We start from the raw sequence: 18,657 nt of genomic DNA on the forward strand, positions 1-18,657 counted from the left end.
TGGAGGCAGTGCCGGATTTGCTCTCATTGAAGAGCCTCCACTGGTCCTGTTCCCAGGATCCAGGGTACTGATGTGGTGTTGTCCCTTTCTTTCAGAACAAGAAGAAGAAAGAGAAGTGAAGGGACAGCAGGTGCCTGTGTGGGGCTTCCTTTCTCTTGCCCTTCCCCCCTTTTGTCTCTTTCTCGTTTCCTCCCAATCTGACCTGCATTAAAGGTGTCCCTCTGTTTGTTCTGTGTGAATGAGAAGCATCTGTGACACTTTCATACTTTATGGAAATTGGGTCGTTGTTGGGGGTTTTTCTCGAGGTTTTGGAGCCTTTTGAAAAAGCTGACTGGCTGATCCTAATCCTGGAGTCTGGCTTTGCTCCACTTCTGTACATATCGTACATAAACACCCAAAAGCTTCCCCCACCCCCACCCCAATCCATCAGGCCCTGCTATTAGTCAGGCCTAGCATATTGGCAGTGATCCCACAAGTTTTCTTACTTTGCAGCCCAAGCTCCCTCCTCCTCTTCACTGACCTTTCTTCCACCATAACTGGCACATGCCTTGATGCCCTGGGAGCATTTCTGCTGTCATTTAAAATTATTCAATTACTGTGCCTACACTTGCCCAAGAACTGAACCGGTCTGCGCAGCTCTTCCCAGATTGGCGTTGCTCAAGCTGCTACCCACAAGGGTGTGTTAGGATGCAAAGCAAACTCTAGCTCTCCTTTTGTTGTGGACGGTGCCTAGGAGACGGCCAGGACCAGCGCTTAACTGATCCAGCTTCTCTCACTCTCCGCCCTAAATCCCATTTAGTTCTGCTGCTGGGTAGCAAAAACTAGCTGATTTGTGTAAGTGAGAAGTCCTAGGGTGGAACTCCCATCCTTTGGGTTTTTAGCAACTGCCAACACAGTCTTTTTGAGCTAGGTGATTGCAGTTTTTTCTTTTGCCTTGGCATCCCAAAGTAGGTAGGTTTTGCTGAGCAGGAAAAGTCCCTTGCTCTAGTTTACTTGCTGCAATTGCACGGGACGGGGGACGGAGCAGCCAAGGTCAGCTACACCTAATAAAAGGAAGCAGCATCAAGTGTGTGTAGCTGTCTATTTCCTTTGAGCATCTGGGCACAAGGCCCTGTAGGTCAAAAGTCTGGAGGAGGGGCCACAGTGGACTGCTATGCAATGGTGGGGGAGGTCAGTTTGATAATCGTGCTGCCCCTGCATGATGGGACAGGGTGGCATCTGTGCACTTAGCATTGGAGCTTACAAGCTCATTAAGGAGCCTTCCCCTCCAGCAAATGAAATGATGTTTATCTTGCCCTTTTGGCACCTGAAGCCAGACTCCAACTCTGCTTGCTTTGGGTAAAGAGTTTCCCTTCCCTTCCCTCTCCCCATCCCCCTTCTTTTCTGGAACCAGTGCCAAGAACTAAACTTCAGCAGATCTACTTTATAGAGACCTTGACTAACAGGTTTTAATATAGTAATGACTAAACTCTGTCGCTCATTGGAAGGCCAGCTCTGGCTGCATTATTTCGACTCCTACTGTGAAGAGACAGGGTTTTTAAAGAAACAAAGGTGTTTTGATTCAACTATGAAATTTACATTGTCTTGCTTTGTACGGGGAAAATATTAAAATAAAAATCCTCAAACTTTAACCTACCTCTACTTCTTCATTTTGTATTTGAGGCTGTTGTATTTGAGGCTCCTTTGGTCCAATAATTCACAGTGGCCTGTGAATTATAGAAATGGCTTTCAAAGTTTGTTTGCTCAGGAAGCCTTCAGCTCCTCTCCATGTTGTCTACTGTGGAACCCCTCTGCACGGTTCTAGGGTAGAATGGTGAGCTGGCTTGAAGTGCTGACAAGACAGTTGGTGCCTTGCCACTACCTTGAAGCTATATGTGGCTGGATAAGATCAGGCATATAGGGGGCAGCTGGTCCCCCAGGAAGCTTGTTCATTGCTAACTTTCTGGAGGAGGATCACCACCACCACCTATAAGTCTCCAGGGATCCTGAGGCTTCGCCCATACAAAGATGTCTGCAAATGTGACCTGAAGGCTGACAACAGCCCTGCCAGACAACCCCAGTGCCTAGAGACATACAGTCAGGTGATGTATCCCTAGTAGTTACCAGAGGAGGAATGACCGCTAGGAGGAGTGCAGAAAGAAGAAACACCTTGGGTGAATCTGCATCAGCACAACCAGGTGCCTTCATCTGCCTCAGCTCTTAGCAAGAGCTGCAACCTTCCAACACCTCGACTTGTCCCCAAAGGCTCACCCCTTCATTCTCCCCCAAAACAGATGGATGTCAGTCCAGTTGCCCCATTCCAGGAGAGGAAGGCACAGATCTATAATTGGGAATGTTAGAGAGTATCTCCTATGAGGTCTCTTAAATGTAAAAATAGGAAGGGTGGTGGTGGTGGTATGCACGGTTACGTCCCCAACTGGGGGGGAAAGCAGTTTGGCATCTTTAACTAAGCTTGCTTGTTAGCTAAGATACAACATTTACCATATAGCCCCTTAACCAAAATAAGCTGAAGTTCCAACAGTTGCTGTGCTGAACAGGACTAACTAACTGGCTGTGTACAAGTTGCAGGATGAGATCTATGCAGGCAGCAGGCAACATGGGGGCAGCAGGAAACTGCCGGGGGGGTGTGCCGACCCTCATGGGCAATATTGCAGGGGTCAGAGGCAAAACTGGGTGAAATGTACATGGGGGCTACATTCCAGCCACCCAAAAAAGATGCCCACCCACCTGCCTATCACTATGTCACTTCAGGCAAGCAATAGGCATTACACCAGTTCAATAACACCTTCCAGTCAAACATAAAGCCGTTGAAAGGCTGACTGGAGCAGGGCACTAGCCCAGTGTTTCTCAAACTTTTTTGGGCCAAGGCACACTTGTTCCATGAAAAAAATCACGAGGCACACCACCATTAAAGAAGTTAAAAATTTTAACTCTGTGCCGCCCTATATTGACTATATAATTATGACTGTAAGAAACACTTGCCAATTGCTGTGTTGGTTGCAATCTCCTGTAATAAGGCTTCACAAGCTGCTGATTTCTCTGCCAGCACAATCCTTTGCTCAGCAAGTTTCAGGTTGAGCTCATCCAGCCAGCTTCTTTAAGTTTGTCTAAAACCACCCTCCCGTGGTGGTGGCTGTTGAGAGCTGCACTCGCCCCGCGTCGTGACCTGGCCGGCTTCCTTTCCGGTGGGTCAGCGTAGTGTATTGGCGGCCGCCAGGCACGTGACAATGCAAATTGCCCTTCTCGTCGCCGCATGTCGCGGCACACCAGCCAGCGTCTCGCGGCACACTAGTGTGCCGCGGAACAGCGGTTGAGAAACGCTGCTCTAGCCCACGGAGAGTCCCAAGGGCCACATTGAGGGGCTGAGTTTCCCACCCCTATACTAAGGCAGTATACTGCAAGGAGAGCAAACTAGAACTCAATGACCAGAAAACCAAAATTATGCTTTTTGTCAAAAGGCCCAAACCTCATTATGGTATATCGATGGCCATAAGATTGAGCAGGTCACCTGTTTCAAGAACCTGAGGAAAGTGGAACCTCTGCTTACAACCATAATCCGTTCCAGAGGTCCGGTCATAACGAGAAACGTATGTAAGTGGAGGCGCACTTTTCCATAGAAAGTAATGGAAAAGTGAATTGATCCATTCTACACAATAAAAAACACCCGTAAAGCAGCAATTTAACACGGATTTTACTGTCTAACAAGACCATAGATCCATAAAATGAAGGCAATAATCAATGCACTGTACTATAAAATAAATAAGACAGTATTGTAGATGAAAAAAAAAAACCTTTCCCCCCCCCCTCACATGCACTGAGGGTGGGCAGGCTTACCTGGCTACAAGCTTGGGGGTGGGACAAGGGTCAGTAAAGAGCTGTTTCACTTTTTTTCTTGCCAGGCCAGGTTCTTCTCTGGACTTCCTCAGGTTAGTTCCTCGGCGGGGTTTGGGGCTGCTGTGCGCCCTGCTGTGCCTCTTGCAGGTGGCACCTCTTCCACAGCTTTGGGGGTGGGGTGGGGGCCCTCTCCCTGGTAGCAGAGGCCTCAACGCTGCTCTGCAGCCGGCGGGGTGAGCTCCGGCAAACCGGAGGCCTCTCCCTGGTGGCGGAGGCCCCAGCACTGCCCCACAGCTGGCCGGGCGAGCTCCGGGCAAGGCCTCTGTTCATATCTAGAGGAAAGTTCGAAGCACCTGCTGAAGGTCGTAACTGGAATCGTATGTAAGTCGAGGTTCCACTATATAGCTCTGGGTGAGCAGAAAAGCTTATGGGGACCATGGTGCAGGGGACATGCAGAGAAGCACAAATGCTATACTTAAGTACCTCAAAACTGAAGGTGGACACGATATACCTGCAGCCCTCAAACTGTTCGAGGCCTAATGGATTATGCAGCTTTTCTATGATGCCCAGCTAGGTCCCTCTGCCAATTGTGCGCCACTAGAACTGGTACAATCTTAAGTTTTGAGATCAGCCCCTGCAAGTGCCTAAACACGTCTCCAATGCTGCCATATGTCTTGAAACTGGATTCATAAGAATGGAGGCCAGAGTGTGGCCTTGCTCCCCTAACTATTGAGGACAATTTCCAAACAACATGGAAGCAGGCAGTGATAAACATGATGACAACTCTAGACAGCAGGTGAAAGACACAGAACACCAAGCAGATCTGGCCAGGTCCCCAAAATTCCTAATCAGTGAAACCAGGAGATACCTCATCTCCCAAATGCCATCTATAACCAATCTTGATATTCCAAAACAGCAAAGGGCTTTCCCTCTGACCCATTGCCAGGTCCTCCCTTCAGCCATCCAAGAAGGCTGTTTTAGGAAAACACCGTATGAGGAGAGAAAAGGCCCATGTGGCACTGGGCAACTGGAAACAATGGAACATGTCTTTCTTTCACTGCCAATGCTATACAGATATATGAGCTAGGTTCATCCTGTCTATACTATATACTGTAACAACATTTTAAGTCCTTTCCGCTTTAAGTTATACACTTTATTTTATTCACATGCTTTTATCTTATGCTGGTCTGTGACCATAATAAAGATTGATTGATTGATTGATTGATTGATTGATACAACAAGCCTGTAAGGTAGTTCAAAATTCTTCTCTCTCTAATAATTTTTTTTATACCCATCTGACTGGGTTGCCCCAGCCACTCTAGGTGGCTTCCAACCGAAATGCAGGTGAAAACAGCAGCAGCAACAAACATTAAAAGCTTCCTGAAACATATGATAAAAACTGAAAAAGTGGTTTGTTGGTTTGCCTAATAAGGGTATTGCCCTGTACAAGTTTAGCTTTGTTTTCCCCCCAATAAAGAGTCACTTTAATGGCTTGTAACAATTAAAGAATAATGTACATTGCTTGAAGCCTCATACGCATTGCAAGTATATTTGCGCAAGCCACTTGGGGCTAACTTAATTGCTCCAGAGTGTATGGTTCCTGCCTCAACACACAGCCTTGAAATTTCAACTGTGTAAAGGTTAGCCACCAGGCCCACTTTTCAAATCCTCCTGTTCCTTTAATTTCCAAGACAGACTATGAATGTAGACGATCTCCAGCCAGTGAAAATACTGCAGAGGTTTTCAGCATTCCAGATGCACAGGAAGAATGAGGCACACTATACATGTGAGGCTGCTGTTGTCTGTGACCGACATTAAAAGGAGGGATGCTTGGGGAGAGTGTGTGGGGTGACTACAGAGCAGTTGCCTTTACAATCCAGCTCTGCTCCAAGCCCATCAGTCTTGCATTACTGCTCAAAACCACAATGCTTTAAAGCAACAGCAGCCAAGCCACGGGCTTGTTGGCAGTTTTTTACTAGATCCTGAAGCGCTACCAGGCGAGGTAATGGGGGGGGGGACCCATTTGAGTAAGAATTAAAGAACAGGGTTCCTCTGAGCCAAGGAAATTGGTTTCATATCGGAACTGAACTCGGTAATTTCACCAAGTCTCCTCCTAATTACGCCCCCATTTCCCTAGTTTCAGCAGCCATAATTACAGGGGGAATATTTTTGTCGTTGCCATTGTTAAACAGATTCGGCTGCAGATCCCTGCTCTGAAGATCTCGTGAGCAGCCCAGGCCAGCTTGAATCCTGGGCAGTCTCTATTTGCAGTCCTTTGAAAGTGATGTAAAGGCTAAGCAACTAAGTTGCTACTGCCGCTCCTCTGGTCACTAGGGAGCACCAGGGAGCTGCAGGAAGAGGAGGAGGCTGTTCTCCGAAAGAGGAGCTCCCTCCCTCTTGAACTGCTATTGCAAGGAAGGGCTCGGAAGAATCTCTTCTAAGGCTGCTCTCTTCCAAGAATTTCATGTGTCAAACCTCTGCAATCAGCCTAAGAATAAAGGAGGCAAGTGAGGTAATGGAAGAACTAGTCCTGGCACATGGCCCCCGCAAATGCTAAAACATCCAGCCAGTAAATGGCATTTCTTAAGATCAGAATCTTCCACCCTGGGCAGGTGACACAGAAGCCCCCCCTTTTGCACTTGCAAGGCAAGATGAACCAGAATACTCTCTCCTTCAGGTCTGCACATAGCACCAAGCCCCGCTCCACCTGTCGTTCTGGCCTGTGATGGAAACCATCTTACCCTGGCATAGGCAAACTTGGCTCTCCAGATGTTTTGGGACTCTAACTCCCATCATTCCTAGCTAACAGGACCAGTGGTCAGGGATGATGAGAATTGTAGTCTCAAAACATCTGGAGGGTCAAGTTTGCCTATGCCTTGATCTTACCACTTTGTCTTAGGAAACCTCAGTTTAATCCCAAATAAACTGGCTTTTTAAAAGACATTGTCCAAAACTCAAAGCACCTGACACCACCAGCACCATCCTGAATTCATCCTGAACTGCGACAAAACCATGAATATGCAGCCCTAACTCAAGAACCTGCCCCTCCTTGCCACTTTGGAACAAGTAATTTTACTAGCATCCCACTCCTGATGTACGCCTGTGAACCACTGTTCTATACTAAAACTAAACCTCATTTCTGCATGCAAAGTGAAAAAGCCAGTGTCCTATCACACTATCTCCCCACCACCCTGTGGCCTGTAACTGGGGTGGCAAGGCAACATCCCCCAGGGTGTTCTACAACTCCAGGTCCAATATTTTAGAAACCATGCTTGCTGCTGCTACTGTATACATGTAGACGTCCATGCATGTGGTCAGGGATGTGTATTAGTAGTGATAAGGTGCAAGAAGGATGTGAACCTGTTCTTCTGGGAGCAGACTGAAAAAAACATCATTTTAAACTGGAATTGGGGGGGGGGATGGTATCAAAAGGTACAGAAACATACCGCTTTAGTGGAATGAGAGGCCCTTTTCAGGAAAGAGAAAAGGCACCAGGGGAGAATGCTGTGCAAGTTGTTTCCCCAAAATCCATGTATCCAATCCAACACACACACACTTTTTACCCCTTTATTTCCTGGGAGATCAAAAGACAATAAACAGCCTCATTTCACAATAACTTATATAAATAAGTAGAGGAGCAAAAGACACCTTAATGTTTTGTTGTTGTTTTTTAAAAAACATTTTTTTATTTTTTAAAAAGGACAACGCAAGGAAGACTTGTAAGGAAAGGGACCTGTACACAGCAAAATAGCACCATCTGGGGAACCATGTGAGGCTCCTTTAAAAACAGGGAAAGGAGAGAAGAGGGGGCCTGAACGTGTGGAAACTAAAACAGCAACATTAGAAACTTAACATTTAAAGGGGGAAAATACAAGGAAGGGATGGGGAGTGAGGAAGCCAGCTAGCCATTCCTGAAACCCACAGAAGTGTTAAGTCCTGGGCATGTGAGGTTCTGGATAAGAAGCATCCTGCCCAGTTGGTTCCACTGGGGAAGAAGAGCCTACTTCATGAAATCTGAGGAGGAGGAGAGCGAATGAAGATAACCCTACATGTAACCCCACATGTAACCGAGTGAGGAGCCCTATGCCTCTTCCTGGGTGGTGAGAAATGCTGGATTTAGCAAAGTCGCACATGCTCTCCAAGTGGCAAAAGGCAGAGAAGGTAATACGCTCAGCCAATGAGGTAAAAGGGGCAGCTTAAGAGGCTCAGGCAACCTTCACCTGCAAAATGGGGGCCAAGGGGGTGAGGATATTGCACTTGTGCAAGCTCTGGACAGACAACCCACCCTTGCAATGGCCGACCCTTTCAAGAGAACACCCTCTGCTCCAACCTGGAGGCCTGCCAGATGTTTTGAACCACAACGCCCACCAACTCAGCCAGCACAGCCACCAGGAAGGCATGATGGGAGTTGTAGTCCAAAGCACCTAGAGGGCACCAGGTTGGCAAACACAGCTCTACTCAGAACACCTCAACTCCAGAACAGATTTTTCTTGGATCCAACGCCTCTCACAGTGAATTTACGAGCCGAATAAAGTGGCCATGGGTTCAAGCAAAATAAAGACAGATCCCACCCCCATCTCCCGTGCTTCAACCAAAGGGTCGCCATTTTAGATGCGCAGGACCCAGGACCCCCACCCCCCATAAGCTAAGCGGACCTAATGGCGTTCAGCAAGAGTCCATGTGCATGACTATCACTCTCCATTACCTCCTTGGACCCGTTTCTTCTCTTGGGCAGAGAAGCCTCCTGGTGTCATGGTCCCATTTCCTTCTTTTGGGGAGGGGGGGCAGGTAGGAGGCGCTGGGTGTGGAAGACACATCACTGTGCTCTGGTGCAGGGCCAAGATTTGGTTTGGGAGAATCAAGCAGGATCCCATGGGCAAGCATTTGGCCCTCCAAAGCACCAGGAGGTGGCAGCACGTGGCGGTGTCACATCGAGAAACCTGTGCCCCTTTCCGCCCCCCCCTCCCGCCATGCTCAACCCTGGCTGCCGCACGAGGACAAGCTGTCATAAAGAGAGTCGCTCAGGGACTCCGAGTTCTCCAGGCCTGGCTGCCCTTCTGGGCCCATATCCCTGGAATGGGCCTCCGTGCTGCCCTCTTCGCCCACGTCAGATGCGCTGGGGGTGCGGCTGCTGCTGGTGCTGAAGGCCGGCGAGGCCTGAGGCCCATCCGACGAGGCCCGCCTCCTTTCGACAACGCTGCAAGCAGAGCCCTGCAGATACAGAGAGCAGCAAGGCAAGGCTGCTTAGGAGCAGAGGAATGTGCCAATGGATGGCAGGGGTGGAAGTGGACTGAAAGCTCCATCTGGAAGCCAGGGCTAGAGTGAGGCATGGCCTAAACAAGCTAGGGAGAACCTTTGTCCTCCAGATCTTGCTGAACTACAACTTCCATCACCCCCAGCAAGCACAGCCGCTGGCTAGGAATGGTGGGAGTTGCAGTCCAGTAATGTCTGTAGGAACAAAAGTTCCCCCCACCTGGCCTGAGCTGGGCACCTTGGTTTCCCCCAGTCACCCCACCCTCACTTACCATTGTAGAACCATGAAGGCCCTCCAGGCCGTGAGGGGAGCAGAGGAAGGGGTCAGTGGTGGCAGATGCTTTGGCATTGGGGAAAGTCCAGTTCTTGCTCTGCTGGGCATGCCGTGGCTTGCTGGGATCATTGCAGAGGTCTGAGAGGGGAAAGCGGAGGGGCAACTCATTAGGGTGGGGAGTGGAGCCAAATTCTCCTTCCGAACAAATAGGTGTCAGAGAGATCGCTCACCTGCATCTTTCCCGACAAGCTGTATTTGGGCCCACAGGACAGAGCAATTCATTATCATCACCCCCACCCCCATTTCTATACCATTTTAGATTTAAAAGAAAAAAATCTCAAAGCTGTTTACAACACATTAAAAAACAATACAGACCAACAGTTGTCCCCCTTCCCGTTGCTCACCCCTTCTGGACGATACAAACCTCCTGGGCAGCGATCTCTGCGATCCCAGTGTCTGCGGGGTGGCTCGGCACTGGCTAAGACGCCGTGGAAAGCTGGCATGCTTTGGTGCTTGCTAGGGCCCAGCAGGTCCTCTGCGCTGGGCACCTCCCTCTCCAACGTCCGGGCCTTGCGGGGCACCCGGGTGACAGGCGGAGGGCCTCTAGCTGGGAAAGGGCCGGCTGACGGAGGGTCAAGTCGGGGCCTGGGTTTAGGCACGTTCTTGCAGGGCATCCCGAGGCAGTAGTCTGGCGGCGGAAAAGTGCCAATGCCACTGTCCAGAGTCCGAGTCAGGGAGCTGCATCCTGGGGACCACAGGCAGGTGGAGTCAGAAACCACGTCAAAGGATTACCTGTCATTCTGACCCTTTCTACTCCAAACAGCTTATATATTGAAAGCTCCAGGTTGCAAGTTTGATCCCCAAATGGGACAAGTGCATATTCCTGCACTGCAGGTTGTTGGACGTCTAGATCAGGCGTAGGCAAACTCGGCCCTCCAAATGTTTTGGGACTACAACTCCCATCATCCCTGACCACTGGTCCTTTTAGCTAGGGATGATGGGAGTTTTAGTCCCAAAACATCTGAAGGGCCGAGTTTGCCTATGCCTGATCCAGATGACATCTTTATCTTGCCAAAGGACGTACCGGTAGGCAGCTACACCTGCAGCAATTGCAAGTTGGTTGCCCTACTAGAAGACAAGGTTGCCCTGCTGGAAGACAAGGTCCAGCAGCTTCAGGCCCGTGTATCTACGCTCCAGGGAATTAAAGAGCTGGAGCTTTTCCTGGATGCAGCAGAGCACACTGTCTGCACCAAGGAGGAGACAGGGGACATCCTTGAGAAGAAGGTCAGTTCCCCAACACAGGAGCCAGATGTATGGAGGAATGTGACTCATAGAAGTAGAAGGCCCAGGCATCGCTCTGAGTGTTTAGAAGTACACAACCGTTTTGAAGTGCTCTCCCTTAACATGGAAGACGAGGAACAGACTCCATTTGAAGATCTCTCCCTCATCACAGTTGATCAGGAATATGAAGATGAGCAGCAAAGTCAGTCCTCCGGGAATATGCAGGTAACCTTGGAAGGGACAGCACATGGAAGAATCCCGACCAAGCCTATGAGGAGGCGTGGTGATAGGGGATTCCCTACTGAGGGGTACAGAAGCAGTGATCTGTGGGCCTGATAAGGCGTCTCGAGAGGTGTGCTGTCTCCCTGGGGCCAAGATCCAAGATGTAGCAGAACGGCTGCAAGGAATCATAAAACCCACTGACAAATGCCCTTTCCTTTTGGTTCATGTGGGAACCAATGACACTGCAAGCCATAGCCTTCAGAAGATCAAAAGTGATTATGAGGCTCTGGGCAGGAAGTTGAAGAAATTAAATGCACAAATTGTCTTCTCATCTGTCCTCCCAGTTGAACGACATGGCCCAGGGAGAAAGGGAAAAATAGGGGATGTGAACAACTGGCTTCGCAAATGGTGCAAACAGGAACGGTTTGGATTCTTAGATCACGGTCTGCAGTTTCTTTTTTTTAAAAAAATAATTTTTATTGGATTTTACACAAAAAGAGAGAAAACAAAAACAAAAAAGAAAAGAAAAGACAAAAACTTTTTAAAAAGTACAGAAATATAGAACAATATCATCACGTCTTGTTTCTTCATTGTTCTTCACTTATCTTCCTTACCATTCTTTTATAGTTAACTCATAACATTTCCAGAATCTTAACTAAACATCATAAAGATACATCTTAGCTCTCTTATTTATAGATAATTCTTAATCAATTTATATAAAAGAGTGAAGAAAAATGGAAAGAGAAAACCCATGAAAATAATAAAAAGACATAATCATATTTTTTCAATTTCAAATCTAAACATTTTGGACTTCCTCATTCCCCCTTCTTGAGTTCTTTATAATTCACTAATTATTGCAGTTTCCCACTCTAAAATTACATTCTTTCTTCCACATTATAACTTCTTTTTAACCATTAACCCTTCATGCTTCTCTTTACCTTAATTACCCAATCTTTACCTTAATTACCCTTTTACCCAAAAATATTCAAACTAATTTTCAAAATCTTTTACCCCCTTTTTGTTCCCACTCTCAAAACTAAATCTACCCCCTTTCCTTGGAATCGGTGTCTCCAGAGATTTCAGCCAGCTCCTTAATACTTTCCGAGTTCAAACCCTGTTTTACCAACCAATAAAAATTAGCACAATTCCCCCTCACCCCACTCCTGCTCTGTCCCAATCTAAATTTTGCTGAACCCTTCCCCCTCTGCTGTATTCCCAACACTTTATTTTCCATCTCATTCTCTTTCTGCCCCCCTCCTACTTCCTTCTCCCCCTCTCTCACTGAGGTGACAACCTTTTTATTTTTCCCCTTTTGGGGGGGCTTTTGAATCACAACCCTTCCCTGTTTCACCCCTCCCACCGGTGAAAGTGATTTCTTCTTCATCCTCGTCCGTCTCAAAAATCCATTCTGTTGGTTCAGCAGTCTGTTCTCCCGTAATTGTTGCATTTCCTTCAAAATTATGGTTCTCCTCTGCCATTTCCAAAGTTTCCCCAAAAGTCACATCACAGCATGCGTCTTCTTCTGGTCTTTCCTCTTCTCCCTTTTCTTCCTCTCTAAGTTCAAATATTTCATCTGTTTCAAAATTCAGTTCTGTTGATTCATCAGTCCTCTCATCCATGCATGTTAGAACAACTTTAGGGTTACGAATCTCCTCTTTCATTTCCAAAATTGTTGTCAGGATCAAGTCCCACTGTGTGCTCTTCTTCTCACAATCCAGAACCTTCTCTTCCAACCTGTTGGTGCTCTTCCATGATTATAGCAGGCAGGAAGTGGTGTTATTATTGTCCTTGTTTTGTATTTTCCAAGTGCAAAAGGAATAAAATCCCGTCTGAACTGGATCCAACCTCTATTTCTTTACATTTTCTCTTAACAGTCAAACTCAAATTCAGCACTGAGCAGCCTTGAGGTTTGCTTTTAAAAGTTCCTCTTTTATTTATCTACAGCTCTCAGTCTCAGTCTCACAGACAGACACATTCTTTTGTATTGTGACGTCACAAAGACGGCTAGCCGATCCTTCCTTTGACCCGACTCCAAGTTCACAGGGGGGTTTCCCCTTGTCAAATCACAGTCTTTTGCAGAGATTTAAGTGCACTTTGTCTTTTTCCCTTACTCTGCATCAGGAAAATGTTTTTTTAAGAGTAAATTTCTGAGCTTTCCATAGCTTTACTGCATCATCCATTACTCAATTGGGGGGGCTGACTTCCCTTTTAAGCCTCCTCCCAGCGACAAATTCTTAGTCCAAATCGTAAAGTTTTTACTTACTTGGTCCAGATCTAATCTTTTTGCAGGAAGAATCCACCGCTTGCAGGCTGTAGGCATGGAGCTTCGTGGAGGTAATGATGGCGCCCAAAATGGTTCCCGCGACTGCCACTCCGCTGGCTCTCGGGGGCTCTAACGAGCTTCCCGGGCAGCGGAGGAGTCGCCTTTGGAGCTCTGCCGGGCTTTTCCGCCCCTGGGACGCTCTACCCGGGGTTCTTGTGGGGATCCGTGTGGCTCCCGTGGAATTCCCCCCCCCCCCGCAATGCCAGAAACTTCAGAGCTCAAGGTTTCTGCGCCTCTCCACCAGCGCGGTAGACCGGAAGCCTCGGTCTGCAGTTTCTTGAAGATGGACTTCTGCCAAGTGATGGGCTGCACCTCACAAAAGTTGGGAGGAATGTTTTTGCCATGAAACTAAAAAAACTCATCAGGAGAGCTTTAAACTGACTTATGTGGGGGAGGGAGACAGTGGTCCTGAAGGTAGGAGTCTACCAAGTGCTGAAGATGATCGGCCAAATGTCAAGGACCAAATGGAGCAAACAGCACGCAGACCTAGTGGTGGGAGGAAAATATCCTTAAATAAGAGACATGGGGGAATGATCAATGGTCTTCAATGTCTGTATACTTGAGCTCTTGGTACAACAAACTAAATACGACATAATAGGCATCACTGAAACCTGGTGGGATGAGTCTCATGATTGGAATGTAGAAATAGAGGGATACAATCTATTTCAGATAAATAGACCAAACAGGAAAGGAGGAGGAGTAGCGTTACATGTCAGGGATGTGTATACCTGTGAAGAGATCCAGGATTTAAAACTTCAAAGCCAAATTGAGAGTATCTGGGTCAAAATTAAGGGAGAGAAAAATAACAGTGATCTCATTGTGGGAGTTTACTATAGATCCCCAAGCCAAGCTGAATTAAGGAAGTAAGATAGTAGTAATGGGGGATTTCAACTATCCTGATATTTGTTGGATGTCAAACTCAGCCAAGAGCATAAGGTTGAACAGATTCCTCTAAAGCACAGAATGAACTCAGGCTTGCTAGAGAGGTTAAAAGCAACAAAAAGGGCTTTTATGGGTATGTCCGTAAAAGGAAGAACAAGGAAACAGTGGGGTCACTTAGAGGAGAAGATGGTGAAATGTGAACAGGGGATAGAGAAAGGGCAGAACTCCTCAATGCCTTCTTTGCCACAGTCTTCTCCAAATTTGCCTACAAAACGAAAAGATCAACAGAGGATGCAGCGGGGGAGCTACGCCAGACTGCTTTTTGTAGATTTCAGCTCAGCATTCTACCGCGACGTCTGATAACTAAATTGGGAAATCTGGGGCTCCCGCTATCACTCTGTGGGTGGATACTGGACTTTCTCTCAGATTGCTCCCAGAGGGTCCGGTTGGGCCCTTATATGTCTAACATGCTTAGGACTAACACAGGAACACCACAAGGATGCGTGCTTAGTCCACTCCTTTATACTCTTTATATGTATGATTGTGTCACTGCCTACCCTAGAAATAGGGTTGTCAAAATTTGCAGATGACACAACTGTGATCGGGCTCATCTCTGATAAGGAGGGTGAAACTGAGTATAGAGATGAGGTGGAGCGGCTGACAGAGTGGTGCAGAGTCAACAACTTGCTCATAAATACAAAGAAAACTAAGGAGTTTGTGGTGGACTTTAGGAGACAGAAGAATGAGGTCCAGCCACTTTTGATTGACGGAATTTGTGTGGAGAGGGTAACAACGTTTAGCTTTCTAGGCATTGAGTTACAGGAGGATCTGTCCTGGAGAGTTAATACAAGGAGGCTTGTGAAGAAGGCGCAGCAGAGACTGTATTTTTTGAGAATTTTAAGGAAAAACCATATTCCACAAAAGCTGCTGCTTGCCTTCTATCACTGTGCCATACAGAGCGTGCTCACATACGGTTTATGTGTGTGGTACGGAAGCTGTACTTCCCAGGACAGAGCAGGGCTGTGTAGAATTATTAAAACAGCAGAGAGCATTATTGGCTGCTCACTCACCACCTTAGAACAAATTTACACCACCAGGTGCCATAGAAAAGCACTAGATATATCAAGAGATCCAACGCACCCTGGTCACCATTTCTTTCAGCTCCTGCCATCGGGACGGAGATATAGAACAATGCAGGCAAGAACGAGCCGTCTCAGGAACAGTTTCTTCTCTAGAGCAATTTTGGCCTTAAATGGAAAGCCTGGACTTTGAAGTCATCTTATTTTACTTGTTATTTTGTATTATATTTACTGTTTTTAATTAGGTTTTTGTAATTTTGGATTAAGCAACCGAGTAATTTCGTTGTTCCCGCAAGGGGACAATGACAATAAAGATATCTTATCTTAAAAACAACAACAATGCCCGACCTGAAGAATATGGAGCAGATGATTCAGCAGGGGAAACACAGCCCAGAATAAGCAAGGAGGTAGTACAAGAATACTTGGCTAGTTTAGATGTATTCAAGTCCCCAGGGCCAGATGAACTACATCCAAGAGTATTAAAAGAACTGGCAGAGGTGATTTCAGAACCACTTGCAATAATCTTTGAAAATTCCTGGAGAACAGGCGAAGTTCCAGCAGACTGGAGGAGGGCAAATGTTGTCCCTATTTTCAAAAAGGGGGAAAGAGAGGACCCAAACAATTACCGCCCAGTCAGCCTGACATCAATACCAGGAAAGATTCTAGAGCAGATCATTAAGCAAACGGTCTGTGAGCACCTAGAAAGAAACTCTGTGATCACTAAAAGTCAGCATGGGTTTCTGGAAAATAAGTCATGTCAGACTAATCTGATCTCATTTTTTGACAGAATTACAAGCCTGGTAGATGAAGGGAACACTGTGGATATAGCCTATCTTGATTTCAGCAAGGCCTTTGACAAGGTGCCCCATGATATTCTTGTAAAGAAGCTGGTAAAATGCGGTCTAGACAATGCTACCATTCAGTGGATTTGTAACTGGCTGACTGACCGAACCCAAAGGCTCCTCTTCATCCAGGATAGAAGTGACTAGTGGGGTGCTACAGGGTTCTGTCTTGGGCCCAGTCTTATTCAACATCTTTATCAATGACTTGGATGATGGGCTTGAGGGCATCCTGAGCAAGTTTGCAGACGACACCAAATTGGGAGTGGTGGCTAATATCCCAGAGGACAGGATCACACTTCGAAATGACCTTAACAGATTAGACAACTGGGCCAAAGCAAACAAGATGAATTTTAACAAGGAGAAATGTAAAGTACTACACTTGGGCAAAAAAAATGAAATGCACAAATACAGGATGGGAGACACCTGGCTTGAGAGCAGTACATGTGAAAAGGATCTAGGAGTCTTGGTAGACCACAGACTTGACATGAGTCAACAATGTGATGCAGTAGCTTAAAAAGCCAATGCAATTCTGGGCTGCATCAATAGGAGTATAGCATCTAGATCAAGGGAAGTAATAGTACCACTGTATTCTGCTCTGGTCAGACCTCACCTGGAGTACTGTGTCCAGTTCTGGGCACCACAGTTCAAGAAGGATACAGACAAGCTGGAACGTGTCCAGGGCAACCAAAATGGTCAAAGGCCTGGAAACGATGCCTTATGAGGAACGGCTTAGGGAGCTGGGTATGTTTAGCCTGGAGAAGAGAAGGTTAAGGGGTGATATGATAGTCATGTTCAACTATATAAAAGGATGTCATATAGAGGAGGGAGAAAGGTTGTTTTCTGCTGCTCCAGAGAAGCGGACACGGAGCAATGGATTCAAACTACAAGAAAGAAGATTCCACCTAAACATTAGGAAGAACTTCCTGACAGTAAGAGCTGTTCGGCAGTGGAATTTGCTACCAAGGAGTGTGGTGGAGTCTCCTTCTTTGGAGGTCTTTAAGCAGAGGCTTGGCAGGCATATGTGAAGAATGCTTTGATGGCGTTTCCTGCTTGGCAGGGGGTTGGACTGGATGGCCCTTGTGGTCTCTTCCAACTCTATGATTCTATCATTCTATGTTCCTTGGGGTCCCTTTCCAATTCTACAATTCTATGATTCTGCAAATCTTAGTTTAAGGACTACTTAAAAAAGGTAGGAGTTCCCCTCCGGTCTTCTCCCCTCTCCAGCATCCTTGAGCTGGAACCTAGGCCAACCATTTGTCTGCTTAGGACCTCATAGATCTTCTTTTCTCCTAGAATTAGCCATAAAATCCCAGGAACACATACGCCAACCGCATTCACACAAACAGTTATCATCTGTTTTAACACAGCCTTGATTCAGTGCTATTCCCTTCTTAAATCAGAATTAGAAGTGTAAGGGGGTGGGCTTACAGGGAACAGCCACCCCTCACCAAATCTAGTTCTTTGAACGGCTCTGACGACAGCGGAGGGGCAGGAGACAGGAAGGAGGAAATGAGTGGAGTGGGGCTGGGCTCAGGCAGCATCCAAGAGCACAGCCTCCAGCCTGTGATACCAGCAAGGGAGGAGGGCCAGCAGAGGTTTCTAGCGGGGGGGGGGGGAAACAGCAGAGCGGCGTCCTTTCAAATTCACCCCGGAACTGAGGTGATCAGCGGCTTGCAAACGCAGGGGGCAGAGATTTGGGGTCCCCAAACTACTCTGCTGGGGGAGGAGCCAAAAAGCGCCATTGGGAGAATCTGATAGTACTGAGTAGACATGTTTTCATGAAGCTCTTGCACTGTAAATAACTTTCACAATAAAAGTCTTAAAGACAAGATGGTTTGGAGTGTCGTTGCTCCAGGGTAGCCAGCAACCTCCCTGACAAGAAGCAAGCAGGACTTGCTCTATGAAATTCATTTATTTAAAAAAATTGAATTACCACTTTTCGTCACAAATCCAAAGCCTAATATAAATTTTTAAAAGTTAAGCTCCGAATGTTGTTGTTGTTGTTGTTGTTTAGTCGTTCAGTCGTGTCCGACTCTTCGTGACCTCATGGACCAGAGCACGCCAGGCACTCCTGTCTTGCACTGCCTCCCGCAGTTTGGTCAAACTCATGTTCGTAGCTTCGAGAACACTGTCCAACCATCTCGTCCTCTCTTTTATATGCCTGTTGTTAAGCCCCGAATGTAAAAACTAGATTTACGTGGGCACAATTCTTTTAACAGTTAGGCTCAAATCTACTAAGCAGATTTTCTCATGGGAAAGTTACTGGAGACAGGCCCACCAGATCTCCTGCAAGAGGTTTCTCTTCAGCACAGAGAAGACACTAATTTCCACTCTAGGAAGCAATTCTTTATGCCAGTTATTTCCTGTGTACAGAGGGAGCACAATTTGTGGAAGCCTGCAAGGAATTATGGGAATATCCTCAAAAGGCTCCTCTGAGCTTGATTCTCCTTGTGAAAAATAATCATAATAATAGGGCCTATATTACACATTAGAGAAGAATGCAATCATTAATCATTCTAGAAAGTGGGTCCTTCTATAATGAGAGTGTATTCTCTCATTCAGAGGGCCCATCCTGAATGGCTCCTCTCCCTTTCCATTCCACCCTGCTCAATTAAAAGCAGCACAGAATAGCAGTCTGTGTGCACCTTCCAATGAAGATGCCCACCT

The 18,657-nt window shown here is 46.8% G+C and overlaps 2 protein-coding genes across 7 annotated transcripts in view; one reads left to right on the plus strand and one right to left on the minus strand.

Annotated features, from left to right (window-relative positions):
* Positions 1-1,631, plus strand: part of TMBIM6 (transmembrane BAX inhibitor motif containing 6) — a 23,190-nt gene extending 21,559 nt beyond the window's left edge. For all 3 annotated transcript variants that reach the window (XM_035101264.2, XM_035101266.2, XM_035101274.2), the window contains exon 10: positions 96-1,631. In XM_035101264.2, the coding sequence (XP_034957155.1) occupies positions 96-119 (24 nt within the window). In that variant the 3' untranslated portion in view covers positions 120-1,631. The remainder of the gene's footprint in view (positions 1-95) is intronic.
* The window catches only part of NCKAP5L (NCK associated protein 5 like), a 60,358-nt gene continuing 43,042 nt past the window's right edge, over positions 1,342-18,657 (minus strand). For all 4 annotated transcript variants that reach the window (XM_035101257.2, XM_060272140.1, XM_035101220.2 and 1 more), the window contains 3 exons: positions 9,786-10,106; positions 9,360-9,499; positions 1,342-9,045 (listed from right to left, as the gene is read on the minus strand). In XM_035101257.2, the coding sequence (XP_034957148.2) occupies positions 8,809-9,045; positions 9,360-9,499; positions 9,786-10,106 (698 nt within the window). In that variant the 3' untranslated portion in view covers positions 1,342-8,808. The remainder of the gene's footprint in view (positions 9,046-9,359; positions 9,500-9,785; positions 10,107-18,657) is intronic.

This window comes from Zootoca vivipara, chromosome 2, assembly GCF_963506605.1.
Source record: "Zootoca vivipara chromosome 2, rZooViv1.1, whole genome shotgun sequence".
NCBI lineage: Eukaryota > Metazoa > Chordata > Lepidosauria > Squamata > Lacertidae > Zootoca > Zootoca vivipara.